Genomic DNA, 21,280 nt, shown 5'->3' with positions numbered 1-21,280 from the left:
GCCCCGCCCGAACGGACGCTGCACGGGCGAAGACACCAACTAGAGTAGTGTTTCCCAACCTTTTTAGAGCTAAGGTGGGGGCCTTAGCCATTCAAAATTCTTATGCCCATGTAACAACATAATTTATAATATAAAATTATTGAATTGTTCTCTTAAAAAACTTAAATAATAGGTTTTAGAAAAAAATCACAAGGAAACTGTTAATGGAACAGTAAGTAAATTTTCAAAACATACAGCGAAAAATTTACATTCCATAGAATTGTAGAGTTCATTTTTGCCCCTCCGATCGATCCCCCGTCCAATTCAAACGGGAATCGAAATTACGACGGGCTGAGCCGAGATTTGAACTTCTAGCGGTGCCCTCAGACTAAAGTCGTATCCGTCAGACGGGAGTTGGCCTTCAGCTGCTCCATAAGTCCTTCCTTTGGTTTGGAGTGCCAGCTGCACTTGCCCCCTAACGTCCGGTGAAGCTGTAAAGCCCAACTGCGACCTGCCCCTTAATTGCTAAATTTCTTCCCTGTGAGGCGTGGGGCACGTTGGGAAACACTGGGCTAGAGTCCGCATTATCCATGACAGATATTATAATTGGAATTAGAACTACATTCCCACTTTCCCCTACAGTGTGTTGTGTGGTCCTGTCCATGCATAAACGAATTCCTTTGGAAAGTATACACTCTATCCTGAGGAGATAAAAGCCATAGCTCCTAAGAATATCCTTCAATTATTGACCCTCACAGATCTATGTAGGTCGAAGTGACACAGTTCTTAGCACCTGACAATAGCCCAATACCCCCAGTAAAAAAAAATACTATGAGTTCTCCCCCAGTCGGGAATAGTATCTTGTTCTAAATTATTACCTTCACTGCCGAACTACAGTGGACCATAAATAAGTGAAGTATAAACAATGTCACAAAAGTGTAAATTATTTATTCGTTTATAGTTATGTCCCTTTCTATCTAATGAAGAGATTAGGTCGTGGAAAGGAACAAAGCTATTCCCTAGTTTATAAGACTTGTAGCATTTCTGCGAATAAGGGTATTTTAGTTACTATTAAATAATATATGTGTAAACGTGTGATATTATAACTTAAATTGGGTCAGTGAAAAATGTGCTTTATTACTTTTGTAAATAAAGCTGTATTTAAACTAATTATAAGACTGTATTTAAAACTTTGTTGTCTATTGAATTGAAACATACAATTAATTATAAGTTACGTGAATAGAAATTAATCTGTCCATTTTTAACTGACTAAGAAATCAGGGATGTTCTCAATTCGCTTGTTTTTTGTTACCTTAGAATAATGTCACTTAGAAATGGATGTTGATTTTTTTATTTGAAATGAATGTGACCACAATGTCTTTCGAAATTGAAAAATATGTGACGTCATACTAGGGAACGTGTCAACACAGTCTTTGGAAATTGATAAATATGTGACGTCATACTAGGGAACATGTCAACAGTCTTTCGAAATTGAAAAATATGTGACGTCATACTAGGGAACGTCTCACAAATGTGACAAGACCCGAGGGAAGGGTCAAAACTTATGAAATTCATGTTATTTCGAGATTAATTAAATGTGGCTTTCTCACAAACTGTTATAATTTACATTTATTTTTAAAATATGTCTCAAAAATATTATTACTTAATTTATATTCTTCTAGATAATAAATAATATGCTAGCATATAATAATAATTTATCCGCATCGTAATCGTCAGTGATCTAGCGGTTTAGCACGCCGCCTTACTAATTACGTAGTACGTTAGTTACGGGTTCGATTCCCGAAACAAATATGTGTATTCATGAGTATGGTGTGTGTGAAATGGTGCCAGTGTCGGAAAAGTTAAAAGTAATCGTCTTTCGTGGTATAGACATATAATGCGTAGGAATTAAGATAATATTTTAAAGAAAGTACTACATATGAATGTGGATGCTTATAAGGGCAGAGGAAGACCGAAAAAGAGATGGATGGACTGTGTGAAAGATGATATGGTAAGAAAAGTAAATAACGAAATGACTGCGAACAGGGATGAATGGAAGAGAAAAACATTACGCCGACCACAAATGAATAAAGAAGAAGCAGATTATGATGATATTACGAAAATAACCGGTCTATTATGAACTCGAAAAGTAAAAGACAGGACAGAATATAAATCTTTAGAGGAGGACTATGTCGAAAGACGGGCTGTACCGTTTATCGATTAGCTACATTTATAGATGATGATTGTGGGTTGGGTGATTTCTATGTATATAATGTATGCATGTCTGAAATATTTATAATAATTAATGCATTTTTATAGGTTTTATATTATTATGTATATTTATACTATAGAATTTTTGTATCAATATATAAATATATGAATAAGTATTCATAGTAAACATGAAATATGTAAATACTTTTTCAATAATCGGACATAAGGTCTGTCTGTTTGTATAAATTATAATGTTAGAGATTTATTTATTTATGTATTTATTTCAGGTTACTATTAGCCCATATTATGAATACTTTATGGACTAACATACATATGTAGTAATAATAAAATCTTATTAATATTATAAACGTGTAAGTTTGTGAGTGTTGATGGATGGATATTTGTTACTCTTTCACGCAAAAACTACTGAATAGATTTTAATGAAAATTTACAGTAATTTAGTTTATACATCAGAAAAAAAAATATAATAAGATAGTATGTAAATTGGGAAATATAATTATAAATGTCAAGTAAGTGTGATGTGGACGAAGTTAAATACATAAATAGTCTCTGTGGTCACGGCACTGACGACGGCAATCTGCCACGGTAGCGCCAATACATCACACCCTTCACCCTTCTTCATGAAGGTGGTCAGCATGTTGGTGGTGACCCGGGCCACAAACGCATTGAATCTCGCGTTGTGAGTCTACTCCAGCTGCGTCACCCTCAATGTCAGGTTACTCCTGACCCGTATATAGTCCTGCCCCTTGGTGGCGTAGTGTAGGCGGGACAGGTACATTGCCGTGGTCAGTTGTAGCAGTGCAGTGCCACTTACTTCCGATGGTTGCGTGTTCGATTCCTCGCATAGCACAAACATATTCATGAGTGTAATTGTTTGTATCCATCTGAGTGTTTCTATTAAGAATAAGAATGTAATTACAGAAAAAAATTATCTGTTTATTTGTATCAGTTGTCTAGTACCCATTACACAAGCTCTGCTTAGTTTGGGACTAGATGGCGCTGTGTTTTTGTCCTGAAATATGTATAATTATATTATACATATAATGTACATAATCTAAAATATTTAATTGTAGATAATTATTTAAAAAATGTTTTCTACCATACCACATGTTTAATGCTCAAAACCATAATATTAAGTGTCATGTGATAAACATTTAAGACTGTGAAATAACATGCAGACATGGCTGTATAGGCGCAGTTCCCTTTGCCTTTCCGTTAAGGATAAACAAAATAAAAAAATAAGACTGTCAAAATTAATTTGTCACAAAATACATTTTCACACGAGATCTTACCCTGGATTCATAACCGGATAACTCGTGTGAAATAGCCCTGAATTTTACTCAACATATAACAACCCAACAATGGTTTTCTAAATTATTTACTATATGTTTTTTATATTCCGTAATAAGCTAATCTATGTGAGTTGTTTATTTAGAATTAATTTAGAAAAGAATGGCACACTTAATAACAAACTACAGATTAATAAAAAATTGGAAATTATACCTTCCTGCAAAGCAGTAAAGTTGATATTCTAAAATTTGTTGGTTTGTATTAATTCAGTTTATTATTAAAGTGTGCAAAATGTTAATCTATAATTTATGCAAATTAATAATCCTACTAAGTGTATAAAGGATTTCGCGTCTAAATAACGAAATAACGAAATTAAAACTAAAATAAACAGTGTATAATTAATGTGATTTTTGTACTTATTTATATAGAAAATTATATTAACCGAAGGAAAAATGTGGCAATAGAATATATGTACAGAATTATGTATAAGTAGCATTATATACAAACTTTAATTTAATTTTACAATAAACTGTAACCATCAAGGATTCATTATGAAAAAAACCTCCATGGAGAGGCTACACTATATTGAAATTAATTATATTTAGTATTTATTAAAGTCATGAAATAAAAAATTGCAATATATTGATATATTTTAATTTAATTAATATTCTTTTTTTAAAACTAATGCACATTTAATTTTATAAATGCATTCATAATAATTTTATAAAGCGCAAACATATGTTTGAAGGGAGATGTTTGAATTTACCATGATAGATTAACTGATCTGACCTCATGCTCATCCTAGGATCCTTCACTGGTGCCCCGCCAGCGTAGTGTTAGCGCAGGATTAACCATTATCATCCATTAAAAAAATATTTTTACAGAAAAAATCTAATTTTAAATTAATAGCGCTGACAATATTGTCTGATTCATAGTGAATTTGTCACAGTGGCTTCCGAGGGGAACCGCGTGGAGGCGTCAACCTAAAATCGTATGGGGTCATCAGTCCATTACTAACAATTCCCTTTCCCCCCACAAAACCATTACTGGGTTATTGTTAAAAATATTATTTATAATGGGACAACTAGTCAACATGTAGAATGTAGGAGGAATTGTAAGTACAGTATCATAGATAGTCAGTGCTGGCAGGGCAACCATTAAATATTCATATATTAAAAAAGAATATGCCGAGTATTATTGCTCTTATGTGCATTCTCTGGATTCTAATTTTAAATAGCGTTCAGTCTTGACATTTTTGGTACGATATATACATATATATAATATAAGACTGTGATTTGTATTGTAAATTACCAATGTATATATGTATATATATGTGTGCTGTAATTTTGGCTCATGTTGTGAATTAATAATAAATAATTTATATAATTGATTTTGTTGAGTTTACTTTTTATTTTCATACGATATATATTTATATAAACTTTAAACACGCTGTTTCTTATACGTAACGTCTTATACTGGCCAGCAGTCGCTAGTTAAAATTTTTGATAAGTATTTACTATTGTATTTTACACGTAATATTTTTTTCCATATCAAAAACTATATGGTGCATGATAATTGGCAACCGTGCCAGAAATAGGCGGAAAGGGGAGTATGACCTATTGAATATACACACATTTTATAAAATTCCGTCAAGCCATTTCGGAGGAGTATTCTTGTGGGCGATAAAGGAAGATATATATATATTGTATATATTATTATAAGAGTATATTACAAAGAAACACTACTAACTAGGGCCAGGAAGGGAAGCAGAAAGGAACAATAGAAAACAGTGACAATTTAGAATAGAATTTTTAGGAATGTGGATTATTAATGCTACTGCTAACAATGTACTATGTCAGGGCGACCTCCATGCGGTTCCCCCTGGAAACCATTATAATATATTAAAAAAAAGGAGTTGGTGGTAGAAGTATGCGTATTTAGGAGTATATGTAGTTTTTAATGCCACATCATAAAAAAAATTGTTCGATCATATCATTTAGGGGATTGAAAAATAATTTATGTCCTATTGAACACAGGACACAACATTTCATAAGAATCGGTTAAATCTTTTCGGAGTTTTATGAGCCCCTCCGATCGATCCTCCGTTCAATTCAAACGGGGATCGAAATTACGACGGCCTAATCCGAGGTTCGAACCCCTAGCGGTGCCTTCAGACTAAAGTCGTATCCTTCAGACGGGATTTAGCCTTCGGATATTTTTTGGTAGATAGCTGATGTAATAAACAGTAACTTAGCCTCCTTTTATTTTAGAAAAAGAAAGTTAAATTCCACGCGAAGTCGCGGGTACAGCTAGTTTAAAATAAAGAAGAAGAACGCTACACTATGGAAAGGGACAATACTTTTAGTACCTACTTACAAAAAACTGTTTATCTCTTACGTATGTTATCAAACGTATCTTATGATGATGATGGTGCAAAAATAGACTCTATTCACTTAACCATGCGTATGTTTTATTTCGACTATTTTCAACAGTATGCGTCATTTCACAGACTTAGCAAGACGTCAGGTGTATTTGGAAATTATTGTTTTAAAATATAAACAGTAAACCCGATTAACAAATAAGAAAATGACTGCAATTAACATTGAACAAAAAACGAATCCATATTTTGGCGGGAAACCTGCACCGGAGTACATCTTTGAGGATGAACAGGTATTTTTTTTTAATTCACTAAGCATGGTCATACGCCATAAAGATCTTAATCAATAATAATTGGACAGTGTTTTAAAAGGGTCATTTACAGCAAGACAGTTGTTCTTCATCTTAAAAAATCAGTTTAGACGAAAATTATATGTATTATATTGTACATTTGTTTCACATAATTCTGCCATTACTATCTAAAATATCAAATGCAATATTTGTAATATCAATGTAATAATAATAGTGTCAAAATACGATAAAAAAGACATACATCACAATAATATTGATTGTTTTTTATGGCTACGCCTACCTAAAATAGGTTAGTTAACATGTACACCTCTGTAATGTAAACAAACCAATTAAAGTATTTTTCTTTTTTTATTTACTTCTGATGAACACAATTAGGTAGCATTTTGATTGGCAATTGATCGGTAGGTACACGGAAGTGAAGGGGGAAGGAAAAAAACTAAAAATAGCGGTACAATTGAACATGCATTGTTGAAAAACCTTGACATGGACTAATAAATTTGATTTCCTTGGGTCAGAAAAAAGAAAAAATACATGCTTATATTTTTTTATTTATTGATTACTTTGTTATTATCTTAACTGTGTAATATTATTTTATCTGTGCTATGACTCAGTACGATTGGTGACTTTTCTCAAATGCCGGTTGTTATCTTATGCTCATTCGATAAAAATACGATTAATATCTGTTTCAGTGCATCGTCTTCGAGGCCGGCGAGGACAGACAAGCTCCAGTCCATTTCGTAGTCGTACCTAAGAAGGTTTTACCGAGACTATCTCTTGCTACAGAGGATGACGAAAAATTACTAGGTAGGTGTATATTTTTGGTGGATTATAAGATGGAGTGGAGTGGAGTAGAAGATGGAATAACAATGAAGTCATTTCACTTAGCTTTGAAAAGGTAATGTAAGTCTGAAATTACATTATTTAGTCTTTGAAACGCTGAAGACAAATAGATACATTTTTTATAAAAGATCATATAGCCGTTTCAAATTCAAATTCAAATTAAAAAATCATTTATTCATGTAGGACATTTTAGCCGCTTATGAACGTCAAATTTTTACATTATAATTTTATTTTTTTCCCTACCGTCCAGTTCGGTATATAGATCCAATTGAGAAGAACTGGCAAGAAACTCAATTGAATTACTTTTTTTTTTTAAAGCCAGTTTATTTACAATGTATATTTATATAGGTGTCTATGTCTAACATTAAATGAAAATTCAGTGCATGAACAACTATTGCCATGCACACTCGTCATTCAAGTAATCGTTTAGTGAGTAATAGGCTTTGCTCAGTAAATATCATTTAACAGATGTTTTGAATTTATTTAAGGGTAATTCCAACATATCCTTTGGTATCTTATTGTAAATTTTTATACCTATTCCCATAAAAGACCTATTAACTTTTTCTAAACGATACTTGGGGACAGCAAGTTTGTCGTTTGATACACCATTACGTCTATTTTCATTAAAAACGGTTCAGTCGTCAAAACTTAACAAACAGACAAACACTTTCGCATTTATAATATATATATTACTATGTAATATTATCTTATCTGTGATATTACTATGGATTAGTATTGAATAGTATGAATTAACATTGTTCTCTCTACCTACGTCGTAAGCGATCTAGCGTTTCAATATCGAGAAATAGATATCAAATCAGATATGTATCTGATTTTTTTATGGATTATAATGACAGAGTGCATCCTCCTGCGCTAATGTATTACGTTGTCTAGTGTCGGACTAAGGCAAAAGCCGGCTCTAATCAACATTGTAATTCGGGCCCTATTTTTCAATCATGACACATACTTTTCCTTTGGTAGTTTTAAAAATTGTGGGCCCTATGTCTTAGTCCGCCCTGCCTAGGCCTAAGCCTTAGTCCGCCCCAGACGCTGGCATCGGTTGCCCATCGTGATAAATTGATTCCAGTCCTACAGGGGGAACCACGTGGAGATCAAGCTGTCATGATACCATGCTAGCGATGAGGTCATCAGTCCACATTTCGAATAATCACCTTCCCCCTGTTTGAATATTTGTTTGTCTACATCGCAGGTCACCTACTCCTCGTGAGCCGCCAAGTTGCTAAAATGAGAGGCATAAGCAAGTCCGGGTTTAGAGTAGTCATGAACGAAGGTGTCCACGGCCGGCAGACTGTCGACCAATTTCATATACAAGTGTTCGGGGGACGCCAAATGTTTTGGCCATTTGGCTAAAATAAATTTTATAAAAAAAAAAAATTGCCGCTAGTTTCATTTATAAGTTAACTGTTCGAATGAATATACATTAACGAACGAACTAATATTTTTCCGTCAAGATACGCTTACCTCTCAAACGTAGTGATTACTTTCTCAGTCTACTCATCCTTCGAAAAATTTTCATCCAATGAGATAATGTTGCCTGCATATTGAGAGTATTACCACGTGGACTCGATTTATCGTGTAAATGTTTTAATGTCTATTCATTAATAACAAATTCACACTGTTGATTCCAAAAAAATAATAAGGGACATTATTTGGGAAGTTTACGCACTATCCTGAGGAGATAAACCATCGCTCCTAAGAATAAATGTCCTGTAGTTCTTGTCCCTAACGGGTCTAGGTAGCGAACTCTGAAAAAAGGCGAACACAATAGATCTATGTAGGTCACAGTGCTACAGCACCTGACAATAGTCCAAACCCCCCAATAAAAAAATATGATTCAATTATCAAATTCAAAACATCCGTAATAATATTAGACGATAACTTCAGTAGCAAAATAATCGTCGTTATTCATTAACTCTATTTTGTTTTAGGACACATTTTATTGGTTGCTAAAAACATAGCGGCCGAGAAAGGCCTGATGGGTACCGGCTACCACGTGATGGTGGACGAAAACCATCGTACCAGGAGGTTCATCGGTCTACACGTGTTTGAAAGAGCATTGCATCATATGATCTGGCCTGTAGGGCCTGGCAGTAGACTTTAAATAGATGAATTTTCGCTTAAAAAACATAAGAATATGTTATAGTACGCCATCTCAGAATGTAATATTATCTCATCTATGGTTAATAGTGAAGTCTCAAACATACTGGATTTGTATTATTTTTTCTTTTTATACAACAGCATTGAATGGAAACACTTTTTTATTTTGCATAGTATTAGGTATTGTAAATATAATTTATAATAAACAAAATGATTTGTAATAAATTATTCACTAGTAAGATTAAAAGTTTTATTATTATAAGTTTTTCTGTAATGAAAGTGACATGAAACCTGTATGTTCATTAAAGGTATTAAATTAAATTTTAATTCATTTTGTTACTTGCAGAAGCAGAGCCATAAATACAATAAACATGTTTCGCAATTGAATAGTTTTTAAAACTATCTTTATTAAATCAGACACTGTAGCGGCTAATTATAAAAATAATCTAACTCCCTAGATAAAACATGTTAATTTATTTTAATAATATCAGAATTATTTTAGTATGGAAAAGTGTTTGGCCTTAGTAATAAGTAATAAGTAATCCTTCTAAATATTAGCACCAGTAGTTCAATAGTATAATGATATTTTATCTTTAGTTTGCACATAAATCATTATAGATACCTACACATACCTATAAGTTTTGTGAATATGTAAGTATTGCATTCACTCCACAATTTTATCGTATTGTACAACAAACACAAAAACGCAATAGGTACATTGTCATTATGAAATCTATAAAAAATATTGTTATATCCGATAAGACTGGAAAATAGCATGTTTGCTATGCTTTCAGATCTTAAATGACTCATAATCATGAATTTCTACATAAAATAAATTTAATTTGTAACTAAATAGAACGTTGGTTTCTATATATTATTGTTGTACAGACGAAGTCGTCGGCAATAGCTGGTTAACTAAAATACCTATTTCTCGTTATCATATATGTTATTGTTCGCAAGTGGCAACATTTTGCGTAAAAAAAAATAAAAATATAACCTGTCGAAACAAACATGGCGGAAGACGAAGTACAACTCGCACAAACCGCCTTAGCTGGCGGAGATACTATTTTTGGAAAGATATTAAGGAAGGAAATACCGGCGAAATTCGTCTACGAAGATGATCAGGTACAGTGAATACGTAAAATATATCTTCATAAACATTTACCGCCGGTAAAATCGGCAACCAGTCAATCAGCTGACTTTTGACTAGTTAAAAATTATGTATTTATAGATTGCGTAAACTGAAAATATTCATATAAAGGCAAGCCTTAAGCCAAATATTGAAACTATATTAAAAATTGATCGGAACAAACAATTTGTGATGAATCATTAATAACCTCTTTTTTATGGTACTCTGAAACTACCCTTTAAAGTCGCAAATTAATTGTTGCAATATTATAAATACCTTAAAAAGTCCTTGGACATACTCCGAAGGTCTTTTTAGAGGAGAAACAATCGTCTCTAGAACACCAAGTACCGATACAAAACTATATTAGAGAATTATAACTTATACTGCCAGTGGAATGAAAAGAGGTATGACCAGTTTAACTATTGATAAGATAAGTAATATAGAATGTGTTTTTTTACATAATGTAAAAAACAAACCTTTGGATGCTCTAACTTTAGGAATAACTAACCTTCTTAGTTTGAACAAAAACAGGGGGTAAATTTCTCAGCATTTTTCAGTTTATAATAATGTTTAAAAAGTTAACAATTTTATTCTGTGAAAACTTCATACTAATATCTCCAGTGTTTTTATGTGCAATCCTACACAGAAACTAACAAACAGACATTATTTACCTTATCATTTTTTTATATACACATGACATCAAATATTAGAAATTGTTTCAAGAATAAGTGAGAAACAAAATTCAATATATTATAAGACATCCTATATAAAAGAGACACAAAGTGTGACGAACTTTGGAGTATTTCATAGATTCACTGTGCAGGTGCCAGGGTCATTGTGTAGCAGACAGGGAAACTCTGAGCAAAATGTAGGTTTAGGTTAGGTAGGACACTTTACTGCCATTCATCAACACTCACTGTTCGTGTTCCTCTCCCTGCCAAGCCAAATCTAGTGCAAAATTAGATACATATTGTAGTATATATATATATTGTTAGTTTTCATAAGTAAATTCTGATTTCTTTGTTTTTTTAGTGTGTGGCCTTCCGAGATGTGAACCCACAAGCCCCCACTCACATTCTGGTGATACCTCGCAAGCCTATTCCTCAACTATCAAAGGCTGAAGATGAAGATGAACAGCTACTTGGTAATTTTAACCACATGTCCTTATTGATGTGCATTTGTATATGGTAAAATTGTTAGGCTTTTAAAAATTTTAAAATGAAGTCTTACAAATTATATAAATTATACAACTAACACATTATCAATGGGTGACTGCGAGAAAATGCCTCAAGGTGTTAAGTCTGCGGTACGCATCTGTGTTTGTGCATTAAAATTTGAATAAATAAATAGGTTATTGAATATTATCTTTTTCAGGGCATCTGTTGACAACGGCTCGAAAAGTAGCCGCGCAAGAGGGTCTTGACAAGACTGGCTTCAGACTTGTCATCAATGATGGTCGCAACGGGGCTCAGACTGTCTACCATCTCCATATACACATCATTGGAGGCCGACAACTAGGCTGGCCACCTGGCTAAAATGCTATGTTCCTAATAACAATAAACATGAGGTCATTTCTTACGAGTTTTCATTTAATTTACCTTTTTTTTTGTACTACAATAGTGCCAAGAATGGAATATTATGTTGTCTGTGTCTATCATGTTGTTGTAATTCTATAGTCCACAATTTAGGTATACATACTAGACTACCAGAGGCAAATTTCATACAAAGAGAAAGTACCTCTGACTCTTGTTTCAGTAATTCGCAAAACAGGTTCTTTGTAAGTGACATGTCAGTAAAAGTACAGGCTACGGAGGCATAACATCTGTTTCCCGGAACTTTAAAGGGCCACAGATAGAGTCATACCTGAACATTACTGGCAATGGACCTACTAAACTAATAATTTCTCCCATACCATTTATATTATAGATGCAATGAATCTGAACTCTTAGGCTTATTAGAATAATATCTTTTAGTAGAATTCTCTGTCTGTGCTGGGCTATTTAGAATGTTTAATAAGCAAAGATAATTAAATATGTTATAAATGTATTAAAAATGATAATAATATTTTAATTAAAGTAAAGCCTTCTGCGACCATGTTAATAAAAAAAATATTACATTTGAATGAGTAAATGACAAATCATTTGACATTGACATTTCTTTGACAGTTGTGATAAATCATTACTGTGTAATCGACGAATCGGCTTGTATTTTTGTCAATTTGTTTTGTTTAATTATTTACAACTAGAAATAAATAAACAAAAATGGGTAGCAATGTTTTGGTTAACGAATTATTTAGTCAATTTCAAAAAAGTCTCGACAAAGAAGCTGAACGACGAGAGGTAGGATTACAGGCAATGAGTGTACTTATAGGGTTATATACTAAACATGCTTATTTAAAAGTATTTGGAGTTGCACTTTTTTAATTATTTGCCTATTTATTACTTTTACGTTATTATTATCACAATTCTTTTTAATTATTTACCGTATCTGTAATTTTTATCTATGTATAATTTAAAAAAGAAAATGTATAGAATTACTGTAGTTTTCTTTTACTTACCTATTTCAATAAATTATTGTGAAATTGCCAATAAGTACAACAGATTAGCTGTTGTTGCTTAATATTATAAAAATGACATTCTGTATGATTTAATATTCGTTTTACATAATACTACGGGATGTATGTTATTAAAATTTGATATTCAGATAAAATTTCACATATTAAAAGTACCGAATGATATTATTATCCCAGTTTACTACTACAATAACAATGTACGCCACAAGAGAAATTAATGCCAAGAATTTACTTAAGTTTTAACCATAAAGTCAACTTCTCAATTTTATATTTTATTGATTGGGGTTTATGTTAATTTGGGGTATGTGTAGTAATATTTAACTCATATGTAAACCTAATTTCAAATTCACGTATTGCGTTTGTAAATTTCAGATACGGATAGGTTTCAGATAAAGGAATGATTATTATACCGGATATGGTTACAGATGCAGATATGGAATATGAAATTTCAAATTATCTGTTAGTTTCGGATAATTTCGGTTAGGGATAATATTCTTTTTAGGAATTTTAAGAGGAAAATAGCTAATAAAATGTTTACATAACATGTCTCAATTAGGCTACACCACTATCCGGTATTATCCGAAACTTCTATGCTGGATTCGTTTATGGTTACAAATATTTTTTATATCGGACATCCGATAGTTTCGGTTATGGTTACGGAGCTCCCTAACATCCCTGGTTTTATTTAATAATGATATAACTCTGTTTTATGTACAGAATAATATTTACAGAAAAAACTTTAAATAAATGTGCTAATCAAAAGGTAATATTATTGTTTGAAGGAACCTGTATATTTAACCACATATATATCCTTTATTAAATAGTAAACATTACACATAATAACTTTAAGGATAATTCCATGGTATATTAATACTTAAATATATACATATACTAGTAGACCTGGCCACGCGTTGCTGTGGCTAAGGTTCTTGAATAAAATAATATTGCGACAATAAATTGAGATGTAAGCTATCCTATCTTTCAAGTTGGATCAAATTACACACAATGTGCAAATCAAATTTGCAATCAGATCAGTAGTTTAGGAGTCCATCGCCGATAAACAACGTGATACGTAATTTTTATATATAAAGATTGAGAAAATTGTTTGTGTTGCAGTCAATCAGAAATATTTCCAAAGAAGTGGACCATTTGTCTCGCGAGATATTGACTGTTCTACAAGTTATACATCATGATGAGAGCGGGAGTAAGTACTTTTCTATTAATAATATAAACACATGTATGAATGTTTGTTACTCTTTAATATTTTTATTATGTAGAATAGTAAACAAGCAGATGGCTTGGCAATGGACCAAAATCATCAAGACAAGAAATTATACTACGCTACACATCAAATGTAATAAATTAATGTAAAAAATTATTTAATACTAGCTGTACCCGCGACAACGATGACGCGTGGACAAAGTAATTTAACTTTATTTTTCTAAAATAAAGAAATTTTCTAAAATATAAGTAGCCTAAGGTACTCTTATTTACATCAGCTACCTGCGAAAAAAAGTCCTGTCAAAATTGGTCCAGCCATTTCAGAGATTAGCCGGAACAAACAGACAGACAAAATTTGTAAAAATTGTTATTTTGGTGTATGTACCGTATTTATATTCGCATATGAATATAAATGTAGTAAAAAACGGTGTCAATATTACAAACAGACACTACAATTTTATTTATATGTATAGATGTATAAGTAATCATAAATATTATAATTATTTCATTACATACCTCCTTAATGTTTAAAATAATTTATGCATTGCACTTTAACATAACATAAAAAACATATCTGATAGGAAATATATTTCCTATCAGAATAATTAAATAGCCTAACAATATATCTGATACCAACTGACCCCGCGAACTCCTTTCCGCCTCAGAATTAAATAATTTGTCTGAGGTTTTTTAACTTCAGTAAAGTAATAAATTTCTGTAGGAACCCTGTTTGACAGGTACAGTGCAAACAGTTTGTATAAAATAAATAAATATTTCTGAAATAAAATAAAATATATATTTCTGATTTCAGTAAATGCAGCATGTCTTAAAGCTCGCGAGTTGTTCGAGAAGGCTCGCCTCGGCTACGAGAGACTGCAGGCGGCTGTTCCATCCACTGACTATTACAAGTACGAACATATATATAAATATACACTTACCGTGATATTTCCTTAATTGTACATATAAATTATTTGTGACTCTTTTGAAACAGGTGCCATGTACAGTCAGTCAGTTTGTTTGTTTGTTTATATGCGCAGGTATCACGACCATTGGCGTATTATGACCCAGCGTTACTCATTCCTTATATCGCTCACCATCTGGCTAGAGATGGGCATACTGGCCGCACATGAGACCATCGCAGACGTTTTGGGCAGTAAGTATATCAATATGCTAGTGCGCTTATGCAATTTTATATTTCTGTTGCTGTTCCCGCGACTTCGTCCGCGTGGAATTTAACTTTATTTTTCTATAATAAAAGTAACCTAAGTTACTCCTTATTACATCAGCTACCTGCCAAAAAAAGTCCCAAAGTGCAAAATTTCATACTCCTCCATCCGCGCAAATTTCATACTATGACAGAAATTATTCTAAATATCCTAAATAAGAATAACAATAGTAGGTTAAAAACTTTCTATAAATCTCTAAATATATATAAAGCTAGCGAAATTTAGTCCAAAATTAAATATATGTTCTGATGCCATATATGTATTATACATATATGGCATCGGAATGGGTATTTGAAAAATTATATTATATATTCAAATATTTAATTATTGAAATTCAAATATTGAATTGTATAAATTATACATTTAATAACAACATCTCAGGACAATTCACACAGCGCCATCTAGTCCCAAGCTAAGCAGAGCTTGTATTATGTGTACTAAATAACTAATATAAATTCCTTTTTTTTTAAATACATAATACACATAGAAAACATCCAGACTGATACCAACAATCATACTCATGAATGTATTTGTAACGTGAAAATCGAACCCGCGACCATTACAAGTAAGGTGATGTGGTATACCCCTAGACTACCGAGGCCCTGTATATATAGCGGTAGATTTATAAACTTATATGTATTTTTTTTACAGTAAGCTCGGTAGAACTGAAGGAAGGATTCCATCTTGACATAGAGGATTATTTAGTTGGACTGCTGATGCTGTGTTCTGAATTGGTATGTAAAATATTACAATAGTAAGGATAAACAACATTTCAAATTTTTTGAACACGAAATATTTGAAATGCAAACTTCAATATCAATATTAAAAAATTCCTCAATAGCAGAAAAAGCTTTCATAAAAAAGTCATTTTTGAGGATTATTTTGTGAATTCTTGAACGAATACTTGTGAATTGAGTGAAGGAAAGTGTACTTGACTGCTTCTACTATATCTCTCCTAACACGTTGAACCGATAATTTGACCACATTGACCGCATAATATTTTTTAAATAAGTTTTTAGTGTACAATAATTTGAGGTAGACAATTTAACCCCTAGATTTATTTCAATTCAAGTGCCCACTGGTGATCACCCGGCCCCAACAGTGCTCAACAGTGATCCACCGGTGAGCGTGCGGTCTTTAACGTGCTAATGTGTCGGTATGGTAAATTATTTTAGTCTCGGCTGGCAGTGAACTCCGTAACACACGGCGACTACAGCAGGCCACTGCAGATATCGCGGTTCGTAATGGAACTCAACGCTGGATTTAGGTGAGTCAACTCTTACCAACTTTAATAATCTTAATAATATTATAAACGCGAAAGTTTGTAAGTATAGATGTTTGTTACTACTGAACGGATAGCCTTTGCAACAGAATAACATATATTAAATATTTTATATTGAAAGTTAACGCGGGTGAAATCGCGGGTACAGCTAGTTATAAAATATATTAACATTGGAACATGTTTATTAAATAACCCAGGAAAAATGTTTTCTTTCTACTTTCTTAATATTCATAAGAGTCATCAAAAATCCACACAATTTTTTTTGTGTCAAAGATATGAAATTTTAGTGTTAGAGTTATTATCTGCTTAGTTTGGGACTAGTAGCTGTGTGTATTGTCTTTGGTTATTGATATTACCAGTGGCACTCAATGAGGAAGTAGCCATTATTATTGCTAAAAGTTGCATATAGATGGCGTAATTGGTATCGATGGAATTCTTCATAGTTTTGCAAACGTTTTAAAAAACAAAACTGTGTTTTCAAAAATGTTTAATCAATTTTTAAAAAGTTATATATACATGTTAAAATGAAATAATGCGTTTAGAAAAGTAATTTTCATATATTTACTCATTTTATTATTTTCCAGTACTTAATTACACTTTAATCAGTGCTAATATGGGGCTCAATGTTTTCAAAATGTTTTCATAGATGGCATTGTCGTCATTTGTATCGGCCTAATTAAATGTCTTTTTTATATTTTCCAATAATAAGCACTTAATATATTATTATTGTAAATTAAACATATAAAAAATTTTTAAGTAAATTAAAAATAGCCGAACAAGCAAGTAATACTATTTCCAATAATACTTATGTATGAAGTGTTGTCATATTAAAAATAAATACATGTATTATCGATTTTTTTGAATAATCGATAACAGGATTTTATTACAGCGCATTATTCGATGATGCATTTAATGAGTCGTTGTAAACAGTAAATTTTCATTATTATGTGTTATAGCAGTGTTCCGTTTCAAAGAACGGAATATAGTAGTACATTATTAGTGTCGTTGGTTATTTACATTTGTACTGAATAATCGATTACATAATAATTTAAAATATCGAGTACGAATCGTAGCTGTCTTCAAATACTGGCAACTGGTAAGATTAAAATAGTATTTAAAAAAAAGAGAGAAATCGACCCTAACTCGAATACCATAAAGTTGATTTTCCTTTCTCATTAATATATCATAGCAGTTTGTTTTTAACTTGCGTATGACTCTGTGGTATAATGTTTAACGTGTATTGTTATTGTACGGTGCATACATTTCAAAAATTATATTTTAATGTAGGTACATACATTTCATACATGTCAAAAATTATCTTTTAATGTAGGTACACACATTTCTTTCATACATTTCATACATGTCAAAAATTATCTTTTAATGTAGGTACATACATTTCTTTCATACATCTCATACATTTAAAAAATTATATTTTAATGTAGGTACATACATTTCATACATGTCAAAAATTATCTTCTAATGTAGGTACATACATACATTTCTTTCATACATTTCATACATTTCAAAAATGAACTTTTTATGTAGGTACATACATTTCATACATTTCAAAAATGAACTTTTTATGTAGGTACATACATTTCTTTCATACATCTCATACATTTAAAAAATTATATTTTAATGTAGGTACATACATTTCATACATGTCAAAAATTATCTTTTAATGTAGGTACATACATTACTTTCATACATTTAAAAAAATATATTTTAATGTAGGTACTACATTTCTTTCGTACATTTCATACATGTCAAAAATTATCTTTTAATGTAGGTACACACATTTCTTTCATACATTTCATACATGTCAAAAATTATCTTTTAATGTAGGTACATACATTTCTTTCATACATTTCATACATTTCAAAAATGAACTTTTTATGTAGGTACATACATTTCTTTCATACATCTCATACATTTCAAAAATTATCTTTTAATGTAGGTACATACATTTCATACATTTCAAAAAGTATCTTTTAATGTAGGTACATAACACCCCATGTCAGACCCCTTGTATTTGGAAGAAACTTAAAAATAATGCCAAAAATATTAGATGAATATATTTTTAATACAAATATTGTTTTATTTTTGTTCATCAACTTTATCCCTCACTAACAATACTAGTAGTAGTACATAACCTGGTTTATACCGCTAAAGATATTGAAAGATATACGAGTAATTCAAAATGTTATCAAGTTCAAAATAAGCACACATTACTTGCTTAGATAACAGAGTAATATTACTCGTAATAAAAACATTTGTAACACCCATATGTATACTACGTATGTATAGTAAGTACTTACGCTGCGGCGCCGTGAGACTCGTCTACCTCATCTACTAACCAATAGGAGCGCGCCTCTCGTGTTTCCAGAAAGTTCGCGACTAACGGACGATATAGTAGTAAGGCAATGAGTGTCCCAGTGACATCATTATAATATTTTCTCGTTAAATTTTATTGTAATATACACAATTTCGCACTAAATAACGTGTTACCCCGTTACACATTTCTAATAATGAAAAACCTAGACCAACCCTGTTCACTTAATCTTACAAGATCTGACTTTAAAAATTACGATATCCTCATATAGCCTTTCATTTCCCCTTTCAATACTTTTTCGCATTAAAAAGTAGCCTTTCTCAGGGTCTACATTATCTGTCTACCAAATTTCAATTAAATCAGTTCAGTAGTTTTGGCGTGAAAGCGAGACAAACAGACAGACTGAGTTACTTTAGCATTTATAATATTTGTAAGAATATCGCTATTAAAAATAGGGGTTGGTGAAAGACGGGTGAAAATTTAGGCGTGTATGTATTTTCAATGTAACATTATAAATAAATAAAAAATTGTCCATAATACAAAAAAATATTTTTTCGGGGTAGGCCACCCCTATGACTTAGGGGTATAAAAAATAGATAACAACCCTACCTCAGACCTGGCAAGTATACATATCAAATTTCATCAAAATGTGGGAGAAATATGGCAACTAACACTGTGATACAAAATTTATATATAAGATATAGCGGAATTCTCATTAGGGAAAAGAGGGGTACATCGTAGAATACATGAGGTATATACCAGTAAATTAATTGTAGCTAAAACCAGTCTCTTACACATAATGATTGAAATAAAAAATCATATAGCCCGATTTTGATACGTACGAGTATAAAAGTATCAAAATCGGGCTATACGTATAGCGCAGACGCGTTACAACATATCAAAAAAATAGGCATGGAATGTAAAATAAACCATAACATAATAGGTATATACATTGGCACATAAGCCATATCTGCAGAGTGTCGGCTAACGATATTATACCTACACATTTACATTGAATCTTGAATCGTCCCTAATGAGGTACACGATACAGTTACCTACATATCTATTATATACATATCTTTGCAAAACAGATGTCATGTAGACTGAATTGACTGCCATCTATTTTCATGCTTTGTTACTAAGCACCCACTAGTAATCCGAACTGCTTCAGATCTAGCGACATCTAGCGGCTACGGTGGCGAAATAAAATAGCCCGAAGAATAGCCCGAGTTAGGAAGGAACCATTTTCTTGTATGGGATGGGGTATCTGTATGTAATATTATGTTATCTGTGATATTACCAACTTTTAAAAATCCACTTTTAGTTTTAAAGTCTAATTTAAAAAATTGTAAATTCAAATATTTCTTACGACGGTCTCGGTAGTCTAGCGGTTTAGCACACCACTTTACTTCGATGGTCGCAGGTTCGATTCCTATCACGGTGCAAACATTTGTATTCATGAGTATGATTGTTTGCATCGGTCTGAGTCTTTCTATGTATAGTATGTATGTATTTACAAAAAAAATCTAAGTATTTATATCAGAGTCTAGTCTAGTACCCATAATACAAGCTCTGCTTAGCTTGGTACTAGATGGCGCTGTGTGAATTGTCCTGGGTTATTTATTTAGTTATTATTCATTAGGTTGTTAAGTTTGAAGAACGACCACCTGCGCAAACGGTTCGACGCTCTCAAATACGACGTGAAGAAAATCGAGGAGGTGGTGTACGACCTCAGCATCAGGGGGCTGCTGCCGAAGACCCAACCGGAAAGTTCGTAGCCTGGAAGACATCACTAAAGCGAGGGCTACACATTCAATAAACGTTACGATCCACGTTATATGATATTCAGTCTCATAACAAACAAAATTCAAGTTATTTTCCAAAAAAAAATTGTTTTCTAATGCCAAACACATACTGTATGATTATTGTTTACTTAGAAACTACCATAAAATATATATTTCATATTTTATTGTTACAACTGTCAAATAGGGAATTGTACGCATTAAACAAATATTTATGTATATCTTAACTATACATTAATAATATTAAAGACACACGATGTTCATCTTCTTCTCAATAATCTGAATATTTAGTCATATTTAGTAAGTTTAGTTACAAGAGTCATTGGGGAATATTAAAATTTGTTTTTTAAAAATTATTATCACTATTTGACATTGTATTGATTTTGTAAAAATATTTTGAGGTTAAAATAACATTTCTAAGTTCATAATTTGTCTTTGAAATTATGAAGTATTTAGGTGTCAAATTATAATAAATGTTATTTTTATGTAGAAATTTATCTATATCTATATATAAATTTCTGTATATATACATATATATAGCATAGTCGATATTGACCGATCACGTTGAA

General features: G+C 31.9%; 3 protein-coding genes across 3 annotated transcripts; all 3 read left to right on the top strand.

The window, feature by feature from the left end:
- The first annotated feature begins 6,025 nt into the window (after window positions 1–6,025).
- On the top strand, window positions 6,026–9,200 carry LOC131855354 (adenosine 5'-monophosphoramidase HINT2-like). The gene is made up of 3 exons (XM_059206610.1): window positions 6,026–6,171; window positions 6,879–6,993; window positions 8,979–9,200. The coding sequence occupies exons 1-3, from the start codon at window positions 6,088–6,090 to the stop codon at window positions 9,149–9,151; spliced, it is 372 nt and encodes a 123-aa protein (XP_059062593.1). The 5' UTR covers window positions 6,026–6,087; the 3' UTR covers window positions 9,152–9,200.
- Window positions 9,201–10,147: 947 nt separating this feature from the next.
- LOC131855327 (adenosine 5'-monophosphoramidase HINT1-like) lies at window positions 10,148–11,835 on the top strand. Its single transcript, XM_059206580.1, has 3 exons — window positions 10,148–10,272; window positions 11,309–11,420; window positions 11,651–11,835. Exons 1-3 carry the CDS (start codon window positions 10,159–10,161, stop codon window positions 11,809–11,811), a joined length of 387 nt encoding a protein of 128 aa, XP_059062563.1. The 5' UTR covers window positions 10,148–10,158; the 3' UTR covers window positions 11,812–11,835.
- A 616-nt stretch (window positions 11,836–12,451) lies between these two features.
- Window positions 12,452–20,883, top strand: LOC131855316 (translin). Its single transcript, XM_059206570.1, has 7 exons — window positions 12,452–12,615; window positions 13,965–14,052; window positions 14,881–14,977; window positions 15,107–15,222; window positions 15,947–16,029; window positions 16,471–16,562; window positions 20,552–20,883. Exons 1-7 carry the CDS (start codon window positions 12,538–12,540, stop codon window positions 20,685–20,687), a joined length of 690 nt encoding a protein of 229 aa, XP_059062553.1. The 5' UTR covers window positions 12,452–12,537; the 3' UTR covers window positions 20,688–20,883.
- The last annotated feature ends 397 nt before the right edge of the window (window positions 20,884–21,280 follow it).

Source organism: Achroia grisella, unplaced genomic scaffold (assembly GCF_030625045.1).
Source record: "Achroia grisella isolate CSIRO2021 unplaced genomic scaffold, CSIRO_AGI_Agris_v1 utg1360, whole genome shotgun sequence".
Taxonomy (NCBI): domain Eukaryota; kingdom Metazoa; phylum Arthropoda; class Insecta; order Lepidoptera; family Pyralidae; genus Achroia; species Achroia grisella.
The sequence above is the reverse complement of the archived record's forward strand: the minus strand, read 5'-3'. Positions and strand labels throughout refer to the sequence as shown.

Excerpts from the sequence above, each read along its gene's own strand:
- LOC131855354 (XM_059206610.1), top strand. The coding sequence starts at position 6,088 with ATGACTGCAATTAACATTGAACAAAAAACGAATCCATATTTTGGCGGG. Across the intron at positions 6,172-6,878 it reads ACATCTTTGAGGATGAACAG|TGCATCGTCTTCGAGGCCGG; the intron begins GTATTTTTTTTT and ends TATCTGTTTCAG. Across the intron at positions 6,994-8,978 it reads GGATGACGAAAAATTACTAG|GACACATTTTATTGGTTGCT; the intron begins GTAGGTGTATAT and ends ATTTTGTTTTAG.
- LOC131855327 (XM_059206580.1), top strand. The coding sequence starts at position 10,159 with ATGGCGGAAGACGAAGTACAACTCGCACAAACCGCCTTAGCTGGCGGA. Across the intron at positions 10,273-11,308 it reads TCGTCTACGAAGATGATCAG|TGTGTGGCCTTCCGAGATGT; the intron begins GTACAGTGAATA and ends TTGTTTTTTTAG. Across the intron at positions 11,421-11,650 it reads TGAAGATGAACAGCTACTTG|GGCATCTGTTGACAACGGCT; the intron begins GTAATTTTAACC and ends TATCTTTTTCAG.
- LOC131855316 (XM_059206570.1), top strand. The coding sequence starts at position 12,538 with ATGGGTAGCAATGTTTTGGTTAACGAATTATTTAGTCAATTTCAAAAA. Across the intron at positions 12,616-13,964 it reads AAGAAGCTGAACGACGAGAG|TCAATCAGAAATATTTCCAA; the intron begins GTAGGATTACAG and ends TTTGTGTTGCAG. Across the intron at positions 14,053-14,880 it reads ACATCATGATGAGAGCGGGA|TAAATGCAGCATGTCTTAAA; the intron begins GTAAGTACTTTT and ends TTCTGATTTCAG.